A 15,167-nucleotide genomic window follows, 5' to 3' on the forward strand; every position below is an offset into this window, starting at 1 on the left:
TTCATTATATAATACAATGCAATAATAATAGAAATAAAGTACATAACAAATATAATGCACTTCAGTCATCCCCAAACCATCCCTCATTCCCTCTCCCCCATCTGTGCAAAATTTGTCTTTTGAAATTTGTCTTTTGATGAAACCAGTCCATGGTGCCGAAAACGTTGGGTACTGCCATGATAATGGATCCACAATAGTCCATAAGGTTACAAAAATAAGTTTTATTTATGTATATGTTTTTTTATATTTTTTATTTTCTTTTCTTATTTTTTCTAGAATATTGTTGTAAATGTTTTGATTATGTATAAAATTAGGATCAGGATGTATAGTCAAGCTTAATTTTGCAGTTATTTCTCTCTTCTAGATTCTGAGCAAGATTAAAAATACTTAAACAATAATATTGTTTCAGTTACTATGGCTATATAACAAATTACCCAAAAATTTAGTGTCATATAACAACAATTTAGATTGCTTACAGATTTTGTGGGTCTAGAATTCACACAGGGCATAGTCTGGATGTCATGTTTCTGCTTCAGAGTGACTGGTGCCTCACCTGGAAGACTTGAGCAGCTAGGGACTGGCACAGCTGGGCCTTCTTGGGTGTTTCTCTCTATATATGACTACTGCATGAGGTTTCTCCAATATGGTGTTTCAGGGTATCTGGTGTGGGGTGAGAGTAGTATTTGAGGAAGGCCCGTGAGATTAGCTACTTCTCCCCATGGAGCCAAGTCCCTAAGATAGGGGTCGCCACAGAGGATAAGTAAATTGATAGGCAACAGAGAGAAATAAAAGAATACACAAGACTAAGGTCTAGTTTATAGTTACATATATATATCTATATATATATATATATCAGATATAACACAGCGGGGGGCACCTAGGAGACTGGTGTATCTCCACAAACGCCAGCAATATGGTTAGATTCATACAGGTTTTTCATAATCACAGACATGAATTACCAGTTGTTAGGGTAACATATTTGCATATCAGGGAATGCAGTTGCTAGGGGATACAGGTAGTGGGTTAGGGTCAAAAGTCCTCTCAAGGGGCTTCAAATCTATCTAGGTGAACAAACAGGTACAGAGTCTTTCAGGGGCTAGCTTCTAAGTTCTAAGAGATAGTTGTCAATTAACAGAGGTAAAACAAAAAAGGTATATTGACTCAATATTTCTTTGATTAGTTATGGTGGACTTAAAGGTAGACAGGAGAGAGCAGGAAGCCCATCTCTATAAAACAGGTTGTTTTTAACCATCGGGGTGCTTCTCTGGGCATAGTGCACTCATTGTCTCCAGCTCCCATCCTGTGGGCCATACTTGCCTTGTCTTGTCTTTCAAGACACAGCAAAGCTCACAGATTTTGAGATACTGGGAAGCCTTCCTGGAAAACATCCCTACCAGAGATTTGAGAGCTCTCCCATGATAGCAGCCTCTAATAAGTGAACCATCGAGTCCACACATTCTTTCAGGGCAAAACCTGCAAACTCCTGTTTCTGTCTTTAATATAGTAATATAGGGTTATACAATAAAATAATGGTCTTATGAGCCACATTTCATTAATTCCTCAATCATATTTTCCCAACAATCTAGGCTTTTTATATATTGGTTCAGGACTTTCAAGACACATGTCCTGAGAGAGTGCCAGGTGGATTCTGTATTGTCTTTTATTATCTTTGATATTACATAGCATCACATCTACTTGTGCTATGGTTGAGCCAGTTAATCCATGTGAGGGAACACAGATCCTTGCCCAGGTTCAAGGTGAGGGTACACAAATCCCTACCTCTCAGTGGAAGAATGTCAGGGTCACATAAGAAGAACACATGGGATAGGGCCATCATTGGAAAAGAGCTTCCTACAAACATAGAAACCACACATTGAATTTAAACATAAGCATTTTTGGATCAACATTTATGTAGCTCATTAACTAAAAATCAATTTTCTTTTACAGGGAAATGATCTTCATTGGTTAGCATGTGCCTTATATGTGGCTTGCAGAAAATCTGTTCCAACAGTGAGCAAAGGGACAGTTGAAGGAAACTTTGTATCTTTAACTAGAATATTGCGATGTTCAGAGCAAAGGTAACTATGTTAGAGTTTGAAAAGTACAGTATGACTGATATAATTGCTCATAAATCATAGTGATAGTAAGAATTCTCTTTGTTCATCATTTTCTGAGCATATGTATCTGTGGAATGCTGAATTTAGAAGCTGAGTCATGGCTTTCCTTTATTACATCAAAGTTCGTATCCATTTTATTTCACTTCTTTGGTTAAAATATTTAAATTTTAATGTATTAAGCACTTGTATGGAAGTGTTTACTTCTAAAGGTTCTGACTCATAGTGTAATATTGGGAGAAATTTAAATAAGTCTATTGAGAAACTTTAGGAGACACTCTAGGTTGAAAGGGTAAATAAAATAGTATGTATTATATAATACATACTATTTATACTATACATACTATAGTATTATACTAAAATAGTATGTATTATATAATACATACTATTTTATTTACCCTTTCAACCTAGAGTGACTCGTGTCATAATATATACAGAATGTGTAAATATTTCTTCGTTTCCTGTTTGCGGGCACTATTACAATCAATCAGAAAGAGTCAAATGTTTAAAAGAAGAGGCAGAAATTGCTTTCTCTGTATACTCGAATTGATTACACTTATTTGTATCTTCTGGATGAATTTTCTTTTATGGCTTATTACAGATTAATGGAAAAAGGATGGTTGGCATTTTGAGGGGAATTAACACTGTCAAAATTTTTGGACCTAATGGTTAAAAAATCACTTGCTATTAAAATAATAGGAAATGTAATATTTTACCTATAGTTGATTTGTTAACTTTTTTTTTTTTTTGAGACAGAGTCTCACTCTGTTTCCTGGGCTAGAGTGCCATGGCGTCAGCCTAGCTCACAGCAACCTCAAACTCCTGAGGCCAAGCTATCCTTCTGCCTCAGCCTCCCGAGTAGGTGGGACTATAGGCATGCACCACCATGCCTGGCTAATTTTTTCTTTATATATATATATTTGTAGTTGGCCAATTAATTTCTTTCTATTTATAGTAGAGACGGGGTCTCACTCTTCCTCAGGCTGATTTTGAACTCCTGACCTTGATCGATTCGCTGGCCTGGGCCTCCTGGAGTGCTAGGATTACAGGCCTGAGCTACCTTGCCTGGCCGATTTGTTAACCTTAACTCCATCCTGAGTTGTATTTAGGCCTAAGAACAAAAGGCATTGCATAGTCAGTTGAACACCTTGACTATGAACATGTAGAAATAGACTTATTAATAAATAGGATGCAAAAGTGCAATTATTACTAAGAGGAAAAGTAGAGGCAGAGTGACCTGGTAAAGTGTCAAAGAACTTTAGAACTAAAGGTCAAATTATGGAATCTTCATAATAAACTATAGTAAACTTGCCGGGCGCGGTGGCTCACGCCTGTAATCCTAGCACTTTGGGAGGCCGAGGCGGGCGGATTGCTCGAGGTCAGGAGTTCGAAACCAGCCTGAGCGAGACCCCGTCTCTACCAAAAATAGAAATAAATTAATTGGCCAACTAAAAATATATATACAAAAAATTAGCCGGGCATGGTGGCGCATGCCTGGAGTCCCAGCTACTCGGGAGGCTGAGGCAGGAGGATCGCTGAGCCCCGGAGATTGAGGTTGCTGTGAGCCAGGCTGACGCCTGGGCAACAAAGTGAGACTCTGTCTCAAAAAAAAATAAATAAATAAACTATAGTAAACTAAACTTACCTAACATTTTAATGCAAGTGATACAGTCCTGCATTTTGGTTTTTTCAAAAACTCATTTCTTATCTTTAGATTTTTACTTGTGCGTTCAGATTATTTACTTTTTTAGCCATATTGAACTAAGTGGATTATGGGAGCAGATTGGAAGAAGATAATTACAATGCATAAAATTGACCAAGGATCAGTATCCAGAATTATATAAAGAACTACCAACAAATAGTTAATCAACAAAAATGAGTAACCAATATCATTTCACAAAGGTCAAAACTCATGTAGCTAATAGATAACAGGGAAAGATGTTTAATCTTATTAGTACTCAAGGAACTTCAAAGTAAAAAGACAATGTTTCATTCTTATCAGAGTGGGGAAATTTGGAATCTGATAGTACCAAGTTAGGTCTTTATGCAGGGAAATAGGAACTCTATATTGCTGGCATACATTTGTGAGGATATAAATTGGCGTAACTACTTTAGTGGGAAATTTGGCAATACCTAGTAAAATTGAAGGTGTACATTCTCTGACTCTGCTTCCTGGGGTAGTTCCTAAGGAAACTTCTGCCACATGTACAAGGGTGTGTTGATTATAGCAGTTTTTGTTACTATGAAAAATTAGAAACAGCCTAAATTTCTGTTGGTTGGGGAGTGAATGCAAAAAGTCTTGGTATAATCAAGGTATAATTCAAGAAGGAATGTTTTAGCAGTTTAAAATGAATTAATTAGATCTTATGTATCAACATTAATGAATCTCAAAAACATTGAGAGAAAAAAACAAGTTGCAGAATGTTACCGTATGATACCATTTATGTAAAATGTAAAAATATATGCAAAAGATACTACTTACTGCTTATGGATACATATATATGTCTAATATGTATGAAAACAGGCTGGATTAAGACTAGCTTTGGAATGTGGTTATCTGGGGAAGAAGGGTGGAAAATGGGATTAGGGAAGAGTACAAATGGAAATTTTGGCTGTTTCTGTAGTGTTTTTAGTTTTTAAAGAAATCTGAAGCAAATATTATGAAATTTATTCAATATGTTAATGTTTGTTATATCTGACAGTTGGACATATCAGTGTCGATTATGTTATTGCTGATTTTGCTTGTATTTTAAATTATGTCATAATTTTTTAAAAACCTTAGTCTAAGAAAAAAAGTAGATTGGAGGATCAGAGGAATAAACCAACCTGTAAGAGATTAATTTATTCAGAGACATAATTGTGGTTTTATTTCACTGTCTAAAAGTAATATAATTTAATGAGATAATTCTGATTTACTTTTAGTTATTTATATACTTTACCTTTATGTTACTTAAGAAAATATCTCATTTTTTATTTTTAATATTAGCTTAATTGAATTTTTTAATAAGATGAAGAAGTGGGAAGACATGGCAAATCTACCCCCACATTTCAGAGAACGTACTGAGAGATTAGAAAGAAACTTCACTGTTTCTGCTGTAATTTTTAAGAAATATGAACCCATTTTTCAGGATATCTTTAAATATCCTCAAGAGGAGCAACCTCGTCAACAAAGAGGAAGAAAACAGCGGTATGTTTTTATTTGTTACTTGGGAATACCCATTTGTCTGTGCTACAGTTTTGATCCCTCAGTTTATTTTGCTAGTCTTAAAAAAGAAGTGTGATCTCATAAATAATCTTTTTCACCAATAGTTTTCTTTTAATTTTTTATTTTTATTTTTTTTGGTTTTCATTGTGTGAAGAGGTTGGCTTTCATATTGCAAAATATATGGGATCTTTGTTTACATAAACTTTCCCTGTTCACTTAAGCAAACAAAAATGTGACTGCACAAGTCACATTAGGGACCTTCATCAATTAGTTACCATGGGTATAGACCACTAAACATGGGAAATATCTGATTGTGTATAGGAGTCCCAAAGCACATGGCCTTGCAAATATCAAAAGAACTATTGTTATTCTTTTAGTTTTCACCTTACCTATCTTGACCTTAATAAACTTTTAAAAACTTCCAGATTTTCTTTTTTTTGGAGATAAGCTCTTTCTCTGACTCCCTGCTACTTCCTACCAATATTTGGTTGGTGCAGTGCAGAACTTCTTGCACATTTTCCGTGGGAAGCTGAATCTATTATAGTATCACTCCCTCTAACTGTGGGTTTTATTTCACACCTAATTTACAATCACTTGGGATGTCTTTTTTTAATTCTTCCGTTGTCTCATGACTTTTTTTTCTCTCCTAAAGGCGACAGCCCTGTACTGTGTCAGAAATTTTCCATTTTTGTTGGGTGCTTTTTATATATGCAAAAGGTAAGAAAAGAATAATATTTATCTAGATATTAATTATTTAAGTTTTCAGGTATTAATTTTATCAACCTATAATATGTACCAGGAAAAATTTCTGATTGAAAATTTTCTGAAGTGTTTTAATCCCAGATTGTTTAAGTATCACCTTTTATTAAGAGGATATTTTTAATTTCTTTATAACATCCAGTTTTTTCTCTTTTTAAATGGAAAATCCATCAGTTTTGTTCTTATACAACATCTTTTCTACCAAAAGCTATTCCTCTGAATTAGGAACTGAGAACACCTTATTCTTTCTGTATATGCTTGTATTTTGAGCTATACTTTTCATGAGACATGTTTATTAAATTGAATGGAACTGATCAACCTCAGAGTAATTCAGATTTTTTTTTGCATATTTTTCAGACAAATATATTTAATCATATGTCATTAGATACTATTTATTTTCTCTCCCTTTCTTCTTATTTAATCTATCCAAGATCGTCATTCAGTGAGAAACATCCCTGTTATTTTTTGTCCTTTTTATATTTCTATGTAGAAATATTTCTTAAGAATCTAAGGAAAAGAAAGTACAGTTACATTAATTACGTAGCTTTTTTCTATAGTCTATGTGGAATGCCTTTGCCACTAAGATAGCCCAATAAAGTGCAAAGTTAAAAACAAAAAATCATGGAGCTGGAAAGAGTTTCATAAATATAAGAAATTCTCATTATTTGATCAACTAGCTCAACTTACTCACTTTAAAAAGTAGTCAGCTGATGTCCAGAAACTAGCTGCTAGGAACAGAGCTGGGATTTGAACCCAGATCTCTTGGTTTCTGGTTTCCTGCTAGATGTGAAGGCCTTTGGCAAGGAGGTGTCACACCATAGGTCTCCAGGTTTGATTTGTCTAATAGTCCTCTCTAGCTAGTAAGGTAAGAGTCATCCTTCCTTCCCTGAGCTGCATGCTTGATTCAAGAGAAAAGTCTGTCTTCTGTCACACAGGCATGTCTCTTTAGTAGAGATAAAGGTGACATATCAGTGATACAAAATAAAGGCTTAGGGTAGATAAACTGTTTTCATAGCGGCTGCAACAAGTTTTAGACTGTGTGGCTGGTATTATATGTGATAGTAATCTTTTCATATGATTGTATTGGGCTGGTATGTCTGACTCGTAGGATTTTTATCTGTGTTGTTTATCTTTTATGGTATATTTGTGTTTAGGAGTAAATATATTTAGTTCTATATAAACTACAAAAAATAATTTTATTGTCCTTATTTTGCTCTCACTTGACTAATTGGGGTGGCATATTTTTTTTATCTCTGCAATTAACTTAGTGTTTGAATTTAATCTTATTAGTTCAGTCTATAATAATTTTATCTGAAGAAACTTTGTCCCCTCGCAATCAACTACTATGATCTTTTATGATGCACTAGGATCCTTTTATCTTTCCCTCCCTCTCTCCCTCCCTCCCTCCTTTCCCCTTTCTCCTTCCCTTCCTTCTCTTCTCCTTCCCTTCCCCTTCCCTTTTCCCTTTCCCATTTCCCCTTTCATCTCTTTCTCTCTCTCCCTCCCTTCCCTCCCCTGACCTCCCCTTTTTTGAGACAGCATCTAACTCTTTTACCAAGGCTGGAGTACCATGGCAGATGATAGGTCCCTATAACCTTGAACTCCTGAGTTCAAGGGATCCTCCTGTCTTACCCTTCCAAGTAGCTAGAACTGCAGTTGTGCACCACCACACCTGGCTAATACATCTTTTTTTTTTTTTTTTTTGAGACAGAGTCTACTCTGTCAGCCCAGGTAGAGTACAATGGTGTCATCATAGTTCGCTGCAACCTCAAACTCCTGAGCTCAAGCGATCCTCTTGCCTCAGCCTCTTGAGTAGCTGAGACTATAGGAATGTGGCAGGACACCCAGCTAATTTTTATATTTCTAGTAGAGACTGGGGTCTTGCTCTTGCTCAGTCTGGTCTTGATATCCTGAGCTCAAGCAGTCCTCTTGCCTTAGCTTCCCAGAGTTCTAGGATTACAGGCATGAGCCACCATGCCTGGCCTCTGGCTAATTTTTTTATTTTTTGTAGAGACAGGGTCTTGTCATGTTGCCCAGGTTGGTTTGGAATTCCTGGCTTTAAGCGGTAGTCTTGTCTCACCCCCCCCAAAATGCTGGGATTACAGCCATGAGCCACTGCGTCTAGCCAAGAATCTTCTAATATAGCATAGTTTAATTGGCTTTTATTCAGTTCTTGATTTATTTATTTTGAGGGAAGGTATATTCTTTTATAGCCACTTTTCTCATAACATTGTCTGTAGCATATGGGCACCCCAGATTATCTCCTTCCTGATAAATAAGCCAACTCTTTGCCTGCTGTCTTTGTTGATGTCTCATGACAGGTACACACCAGTCACAAGTTTGGCCTTGTCACATGAAAGGCTTTGTGGCCAGAAAACCAATAGGTGCCATTTCCCATTTTATATGAAATCCCAGATCTTCTCAGTCCTGATAAATATGCCAACTATGGAGATTAAACAGATTTCCATTTACTTATTATCTTTGTTGATTAAAAAATAAAATATCTCACAAAGTCAGATTTATTTTGAAGGTCAGGATTTGAAATGGAAAGTATGTCATACTGGGACATTCATGGGATTTAAATTAGATTCTGATCTTTAGGGACATTGCAGCTTTTTGTTGGAAGTTACAGTGCTTCTGTTTTTGTTTTTTTTTTTTTTTGCTTTCTGCCGCAAGTACATGCTAGTGACAAGTTAGGCTTGTCAGTGTGATGATCTTTGTAGCTTGAAACCAGTAGGTGCTACTTCCTGTTTTACATATGAAAAGCTGAGTATATTTTAGTATTAAACCTCTATTGTAGAACCAACCATATTTGTTTGGTTATATCAATGCAGAATTTACTCTATTATCGTTTGCCTTTTTGGCAACAGAAAAATACTTTTTCCTCTTTAATTCATTTAAGTTTATTTGTTGAATGTTTCCATCTATACAAAAATAATTGCTTATCCTGATATGCTAAGGTAAGTGGTAACTTTCTTTGGAGGAAAGGTGAGAAAAAAACCTGAAACAAATCTGTGTGTGTGTGTGTGTGTGTGTGTGTGTACACACATACAAATTTAGGTAAACCTTAAGTGTAAAAATGCTAAGAAATATTTCTATTTCTAAAGGTGTATGTTAGATATTTAAATCAAATTTATCTGATGTTTCAGGAATGTAAAGTTCAATATGAAGCATATATGTGCAGTTTTTGTTTTGCTTTATTTTGTTTGTTTTAGAGACAGTGTCTTGCTCTTTTGCCCAGGCTAGAATGCAGTGGTACCACCATAGCTCACTGCAGCCTTCAACTCCTAGGCTCTAGTGATCCTCCTGCCTCAGCCTCCCAAGTAGGTAGGACTACAGGCTTGTGCCACCACACCCAGCTAATTTTTTTTAAATTATTTTTTGTAGAGATGGGGTCTTACTATGTTGCCCAGGCCGGTCTTGAACTCCTGGGCTCAAGCAATTCTTCCACTTTGGCCTAAAGTTCTGGGCTTACAAGCATAAACCACTGTGCCCAGCTTTGTGCAGTGTTTAACCAAAAAGGGGTTAGGCTTAAATTTATAAAAAAGAAACTATAAATAATTCTTAATTTGTAGGAAACTTAGACAATAATAAAACTGTTTAACTGTGTGTAAACATGCTTCCAGTGTTAGACTTTAGCCGCACTGCAGAAAGGACGTTTCTATAGGTTCAGGTTTTGTTTCTTATTTCTTTGTTACCAAGTATCAGCAGTTATTCTTGGGATACTAGCTCTAGCATTTAAATATCTTAATGGTGTTCCTGTTGCATTAATTTGTCTGAGCTTGTAATATAGGAAAGTATTGAAAATGTTACTGTTAGGCGTCTGATTAAAGGTTCTGGTCTTGTTAAAGTACATATATGAGATTAATAATTATATGAATCATTTTTTCAGCTGTCCTCCTCTAAGTATTTCTAGTAGTTTTCATGACAGAAAAATATTTTCATACAAAACAATTTCGTATAGTTTGAGGTAATTTATGAAGATTTTGTGTTCAGAATTTTCAAAGAACACAATGATGATAGTTTTAGTCAGCTACTAGGTATTTAATAAATACTTAATGACTATTGAACAAATAAATGGCATTTTAGTAAATTTTTTGTTTTCATTAAACTCTTAGAAATTTATTAATAGTAATATCTCAAAACATAAATTTGTCAAAGCAATGTAACTCTTGAGTCAACTTTGTATAATGTTGTGTAATGTCATTCTAATTAAAGGAAGAAATTATTTTTAAAATACTGTAAAGTTGATTCTAATTTAACTTTATAATTGTTTGTAATCCTGTAGGTAATTTCCCCATGATTAGTGATGATTTGGTCAATTCTTACCATCTTCTGCTATGTGCTTTGGACTTAGTTTATGGAAATGCCCTTCAATGTTCCAATCGTAAAGAACTTGTGAACCCTAATTTTAAAGGTAAGTTTGTGAATCAAAGATATTTGGACTGGCCACATTTCTATCTTATGTTTACTCTTGGGAGTTGTATACATAGTACATAGAACATAAGTATTTTGAAAGCTTCAATCACTGTAGTTATCCAGGGTTCTTATAACTAGGAGTCAAGCTATCTATAAAAATATTTTTGGAAAAAACATCTGCAGTTGCAGATATCACAAAGTTTAATGTCTTAGATGACAACTTTACAACTTTCTGAAATATATACTCAAAAAGGAAATAGCATTTAGAAACTCAAAGTAGCAAAGATGACATTAAAGCTGATAGTAGTTTTCTGTATTGGCAAGCTTTGTGCCTGACATGCTGCAGGGGGTCTAAAAGGATTTACTGAAAGAATCTTCATTTCAAATGTTTGCTACAAAAGAGTAGTTATGCTCTAAAATAAGTAAAGTGAACTTTCATCTTCTAAACTAACATATATATGGAAATGATAATTATTTTGGCATTATAGGCCTTCAGGTATCTAATTTCTATGAATGATAATACAGTTAAGCACCCAAATTATGATTTATAAAGCAAATAGTAAAAAGTATTTACAGAGCTAATATATAATACTGTTGCTATTTGAATAATAACCATCATAGGACTCTAGGTAATTGTCAATTTGGGGGTGGTTCCAATTAGAATTTCAGTTTGACTATCAAGGTAATTTCTTTTCTTCTTTTTTATTTTTAATTATTATAGGTACATAATAGTTGCATATCTTTATAGGCTACATATGATGTTTTGATATAGGTATACAATGTGAATTAAATCAGGGTAATTGGGGTATCCATCGTGTCAGGCATTTTCATTACTTTATGTTAGGAGCATTCCATTTCTACCCTTCCAGTTATTTTAAAGTAGACCCTAACTTATTGTTGATTCTAGTCACTTTGTTGTGCTATCAAATATTGTTCATTCTATTTAACTATATTTTTACAGGCATTAAAAGGTAGATTTTTAAAGTTGAGTTAGTTACTTCAGTTTGCTCCTAGTTTGGCAAATTTAATGTTCCTCGTTTTTCTGTTCTGTGCTTTTTCTCATTTCTTTCCCAACTCCCTTTTATATTTCCATACAGCTGCTTCCGTTCATGTATACTCTCTTTTATTTTTCTTTGATTTCTTTTTCTCTTGTGCGGAGACTAGGGCAATAATAAACTATAAATTAATATGATAAATATATCTACTATAAATTAAAGTATATAATCTTTCAACAGCACAATTTTTTAAAAGTGGTGTTTTTGTTTGAATGTAAGTCCTATTAGCAAAGTTATTTTCTTTTTGTTTGTGATTTTTAGATCTTAGAGCAATATACTAAAATTTAATTTTTTAGTTTCCCTTTTAACCATCTCCAGATAGAACACTGAATAACTGAAATCTTTTGAGTAATGATACACTTTACCTCTGTTTGCCATTTTTTTTTTTTTTTTTGAGACAGAGTCTCGCTTTGTTGTCCAGGCTAGAGTGAGTGCCGTGGCGTCAGCCTAGCTCACAGCAACCTCAAACTCCTGGGCTCAAGCGATCCTTCTGCCTCGGCCTCCCGAGTAGCTGGGACTACAGGCATGTGCCACCATGCCCGGCTAATTTTTTATATATATATCAGTTGGCCAATTAATTTCTTTCTATTTATAGTAGAGACGGGGTCTTGCTCTTGCTCAGGCTGGTTTTGAACTCCTGACCTTGAGCAATCCGCCCGCCTCGGCCTCCCAAGAGTGTTTGCCATTTTTTGAAGTATATTTAAATAGAGTCAAATTAGGCCAATTTACACTATTTCCTATATATTCATATGTTAACTTATGCTGATTATAATATATCACTTATATTTTAGTTTATTATAGTTTAGTAATATATAATTTGGTTTATTGAATGCTGACTGATATCTCTATTTTGTGATTCTATATATCATAGGCCTATCTGAAGATTTTCATGGTAAGGAGACCAAACCTTCCTCTGACCCACCCTGTGTCATTGAGAAACTTTGTTCCTTACATGATGGCCTAGTTTTGGAAGCAAAGGGAATAAAGGAACATTTCTGGAAACCCTACATTAGGAAACTTTATGAAAAAAAGGTTTGTAAAAATGTGAAAATGTTTTCTGGAGAAAGAAAAATTTGATTTAATATGATGACTTAAGGATCTCTTCTTTCATCATAGCTCCTTAAGGGAAAAGAAGAAAATCTTACTGGGTTTCTAGAACCTGGGAACTTTGGAGAGAGTTTGTGAGTACTTCCATTATGAAACTTTTAATGTTTTAAATTGTATACTTAGGAAACCTCAGAGTTTAGTGCTTTGATTGTTTGTACTATGGAAATTTAGAGTGTGTTTTATGGGAGAATATAGAGAAGCAATAACAATTCTGTTGACTATTACTTATAAGCATATGTTTTTAAATTTATCGAAAATGTATGACTGTTTAAAGTTTTATTAATTAAGCTTCTGGACTATAAATTTTGAAATAAAGAATTCTTTTGGAACCATACAGGTGAAAAATGATGATGTGTAGGAGTTGTTCAGAGGTGTCTGGAGCAGCCAGGACAGAGAGTTAAGCTTCTCTCCAGAAGCTGCAGCTACCAGGCAGGTGAAAGACTGTCGCAAGGCCGGGCGCGGTGGCTCACGCCTGTAATCCTAGCACTCTGGGAGGCCGAGGCAGGCGGATTGCTCGAGGTCAGGAGTTCGAAACCAGCCTGAGCAAGAGTGAGACCCCCGTCTGTACTACAAATACAAAGAAATTAATTGGCCAACTAATATATATAGAAAAAATTAGCTGGGCATGGTGGCGCATGTCTGTAGTCCCAGCTACTCAGGAGGCTGAGGCAAAAGGATTGCTTGAGCCCAGGAGTTTGAGGTTGCTGTGAGCCAGGCTGATGCCATGGCACTCACTGTAGTCTGGGCAACTAAGTAAGACTCTGTCTCAAGAAAAAAAAAAAAAAAAGACTGTCAGCAAAATATACACATGGGGTAATGGATGAGCATAGCATAGCAAGCTTACGTTTTATACTGTTCAGGTTTTATAATTAACAGTGATCCCACTAAAATTTAACTTTCAAAAAATTATTAGAACTTTTAACAACAAAATGAAATAATTGAAGTGGCCTGAAACATTAATTGAAATGGCAGTTCTGTGAGACAGTACATTTTGTCTGTATTTTTTTTTCTTATAGTAAAGCCATCAATAAAGCCTATGAGGAGTATGTTTTATCTGTTGGGAATTTAGATGAACGGATATTTCTTGGAGAGGATGCGGAGGAGGAAATTGGGACTTTCTCAAGGTGTCTGAACACTGGTTCAGGAACAGAGACTGCCGAAAGGGTACAGATGAAAAACATCTTACAGCAGCATTTTGACAAGGTGAGTCAAGCCATGCTGGAATTGTGGAAACGCAGGAGCAGGTACGCTAGGGGTCCTGTTTTATTTTGGTAATTCTGTGTGCATATTTTACTTGCTTCTAATGTGAAAAAGAAAATTCCATCATTCTTTTAATTGAAAGAGTTATGTCTATTGATTTACTTTGTGTTAATGTAATTTCAAAGGTTTTAGTTAGGTCTGAGAAAAAGAGAAATTAATATAAATTTAAACAAATGTATCATGCTAATAATTGGTTTTGAAAACATCAGCCAGTAATATACAGCCATATATATAACGAACAGAGTAGGCATTTAGAAAATGTTAATTGACCTGAACTGGGGCCTTCATTTAAGAAACTGGAGAAACTGAGAATCTACAGTCTTTAAGAAAATTCTGTTAAACTGAGTTTCAGAACCATGTGGTGATATTTCAGGCAAACACTTAGCATCATGGAGACTGAGTTTCCCTTCTATTATGTGGTATTCAATGAAAACATAAAGTTTTTGACAAGTGTCTCCAGAGGCAGTGTGGATAATCCAAGGGGCAACTCACCTGTAAGTGAGCTGCTTCAGGCTTGACACGGGTCTGCTCACTCATTCAGCAAATATTCTAAAGTATTTTAGGTGCCAGATTGTGTCCTGGACACTGGGGATACAGCCGTGAACAAATAGCCACGAATACCTTGTTCTAAAGAAGCTGGTATTCTAGTGTGGGAATTGGACAATAGATAACCAAAGAAGTAAATATATATTATGTGGATGGTGACAGATGAAGAAAAATAAAATAGAGTAATAATAAAAGATATTGGGGAGAGTGGGTAGGCTTTAGATTCTTGTAGATAAGGTGGCTGGGAAGTATCTCGAGGAGGTGACATGAACTGGGAAGTGTTAACCCTGAAGTAAGTGGGGGAGCAAGCCATGTGAATAGCTGGAGAAATGTGTTTGAAGCTAAGACCACAGCAGGTGCAAAGCCATGAATTAGGAACATGATTAACTTTTTGGAGGAACAGTGAGAACACTAGTGTGGTGGGAATAGAATGAGCGAGGGGAAGAGTGGTAAGAATTGAGGGGAGGAGGGAGCGAGAGAACTGGGCAGATGTGCAGGCTTTGGAAGCCATTGTAAGGACTTTGCTTGTGGGTTGGTGGAGATGAAAGCAGTGAAAGAGGGTGTTATTGAGAAGAGTGACTCCCACATGATCTCATTTGCATTTTTAAAGGTCTTGTGGGGAAGCGGGTGAGGGGCAAGGGTGGAAGTAGGGAGGTAAGAGGCTATTACAATGATTCTGCTAATGGAGAAATGGTTGTATTG

At 35.5% G+C, this 15,167-nt stretch overlaps 1 protein-coding gene across 4 annotated transcripts in view; it reads left to right on the forward strand.

Moving 5' to 3' along the window:
• RBL2 (RB transcriptional corepressor like 2) overlaps nt 1-15,167 on the forward strand; it is a 71,855-nt gene that overhangs the window by 5,626 nt on the left and 51,062 nt on the right. For 3 of the 4 annotated variants that reach the window (XM_012772618.3, XM_012772617.3, XM_075995642.1), the window contains exons 2-8: nt 1,948-2,078; nt 5,101-5,301; nt 5,972-6,036; nt 10,367-10,495; nt 12,424-12,584; nt 12,669-12,733; nt 13,676-13,862. In XM_012772618.3, the coding sequence (XP_012628072.2) occupies nt 1,948-2,078; nt 5,101-5,301; nt 5,972-6,036; nt 10,367-10,495; nt 12,424-12,584; nt 12,669-12,733; nt 13,676-13,862 (939 nt within the window). The remainder of the gene's footprint in view (nt 1-1,947; nt 2,079-5,100; nt 5,302-5,971; nt 6,037-10,366; nt 10,496-12,423; nt 12,585-12,668; nt 12,734-13,675; nt 13,863-15,167) is intronic. The other variant, XM_075995643.1, reaches the window with a different exon arrangement.

This window comes from Microcebus murinus, chromosome 20 (genome assembly GCF_040939455.1).
Source record: "Microcebus murinus isolate Inina chromosome 20, M.murinus_Inina_mat1.0, whole genome shotgun sequence".
NCBI classification, from domain to species: Eukaryota; Metazoa; Chordata; class Mammalia; order Primates; family Cheirogaleidae; genus Microcebus; species Microcebus murinus.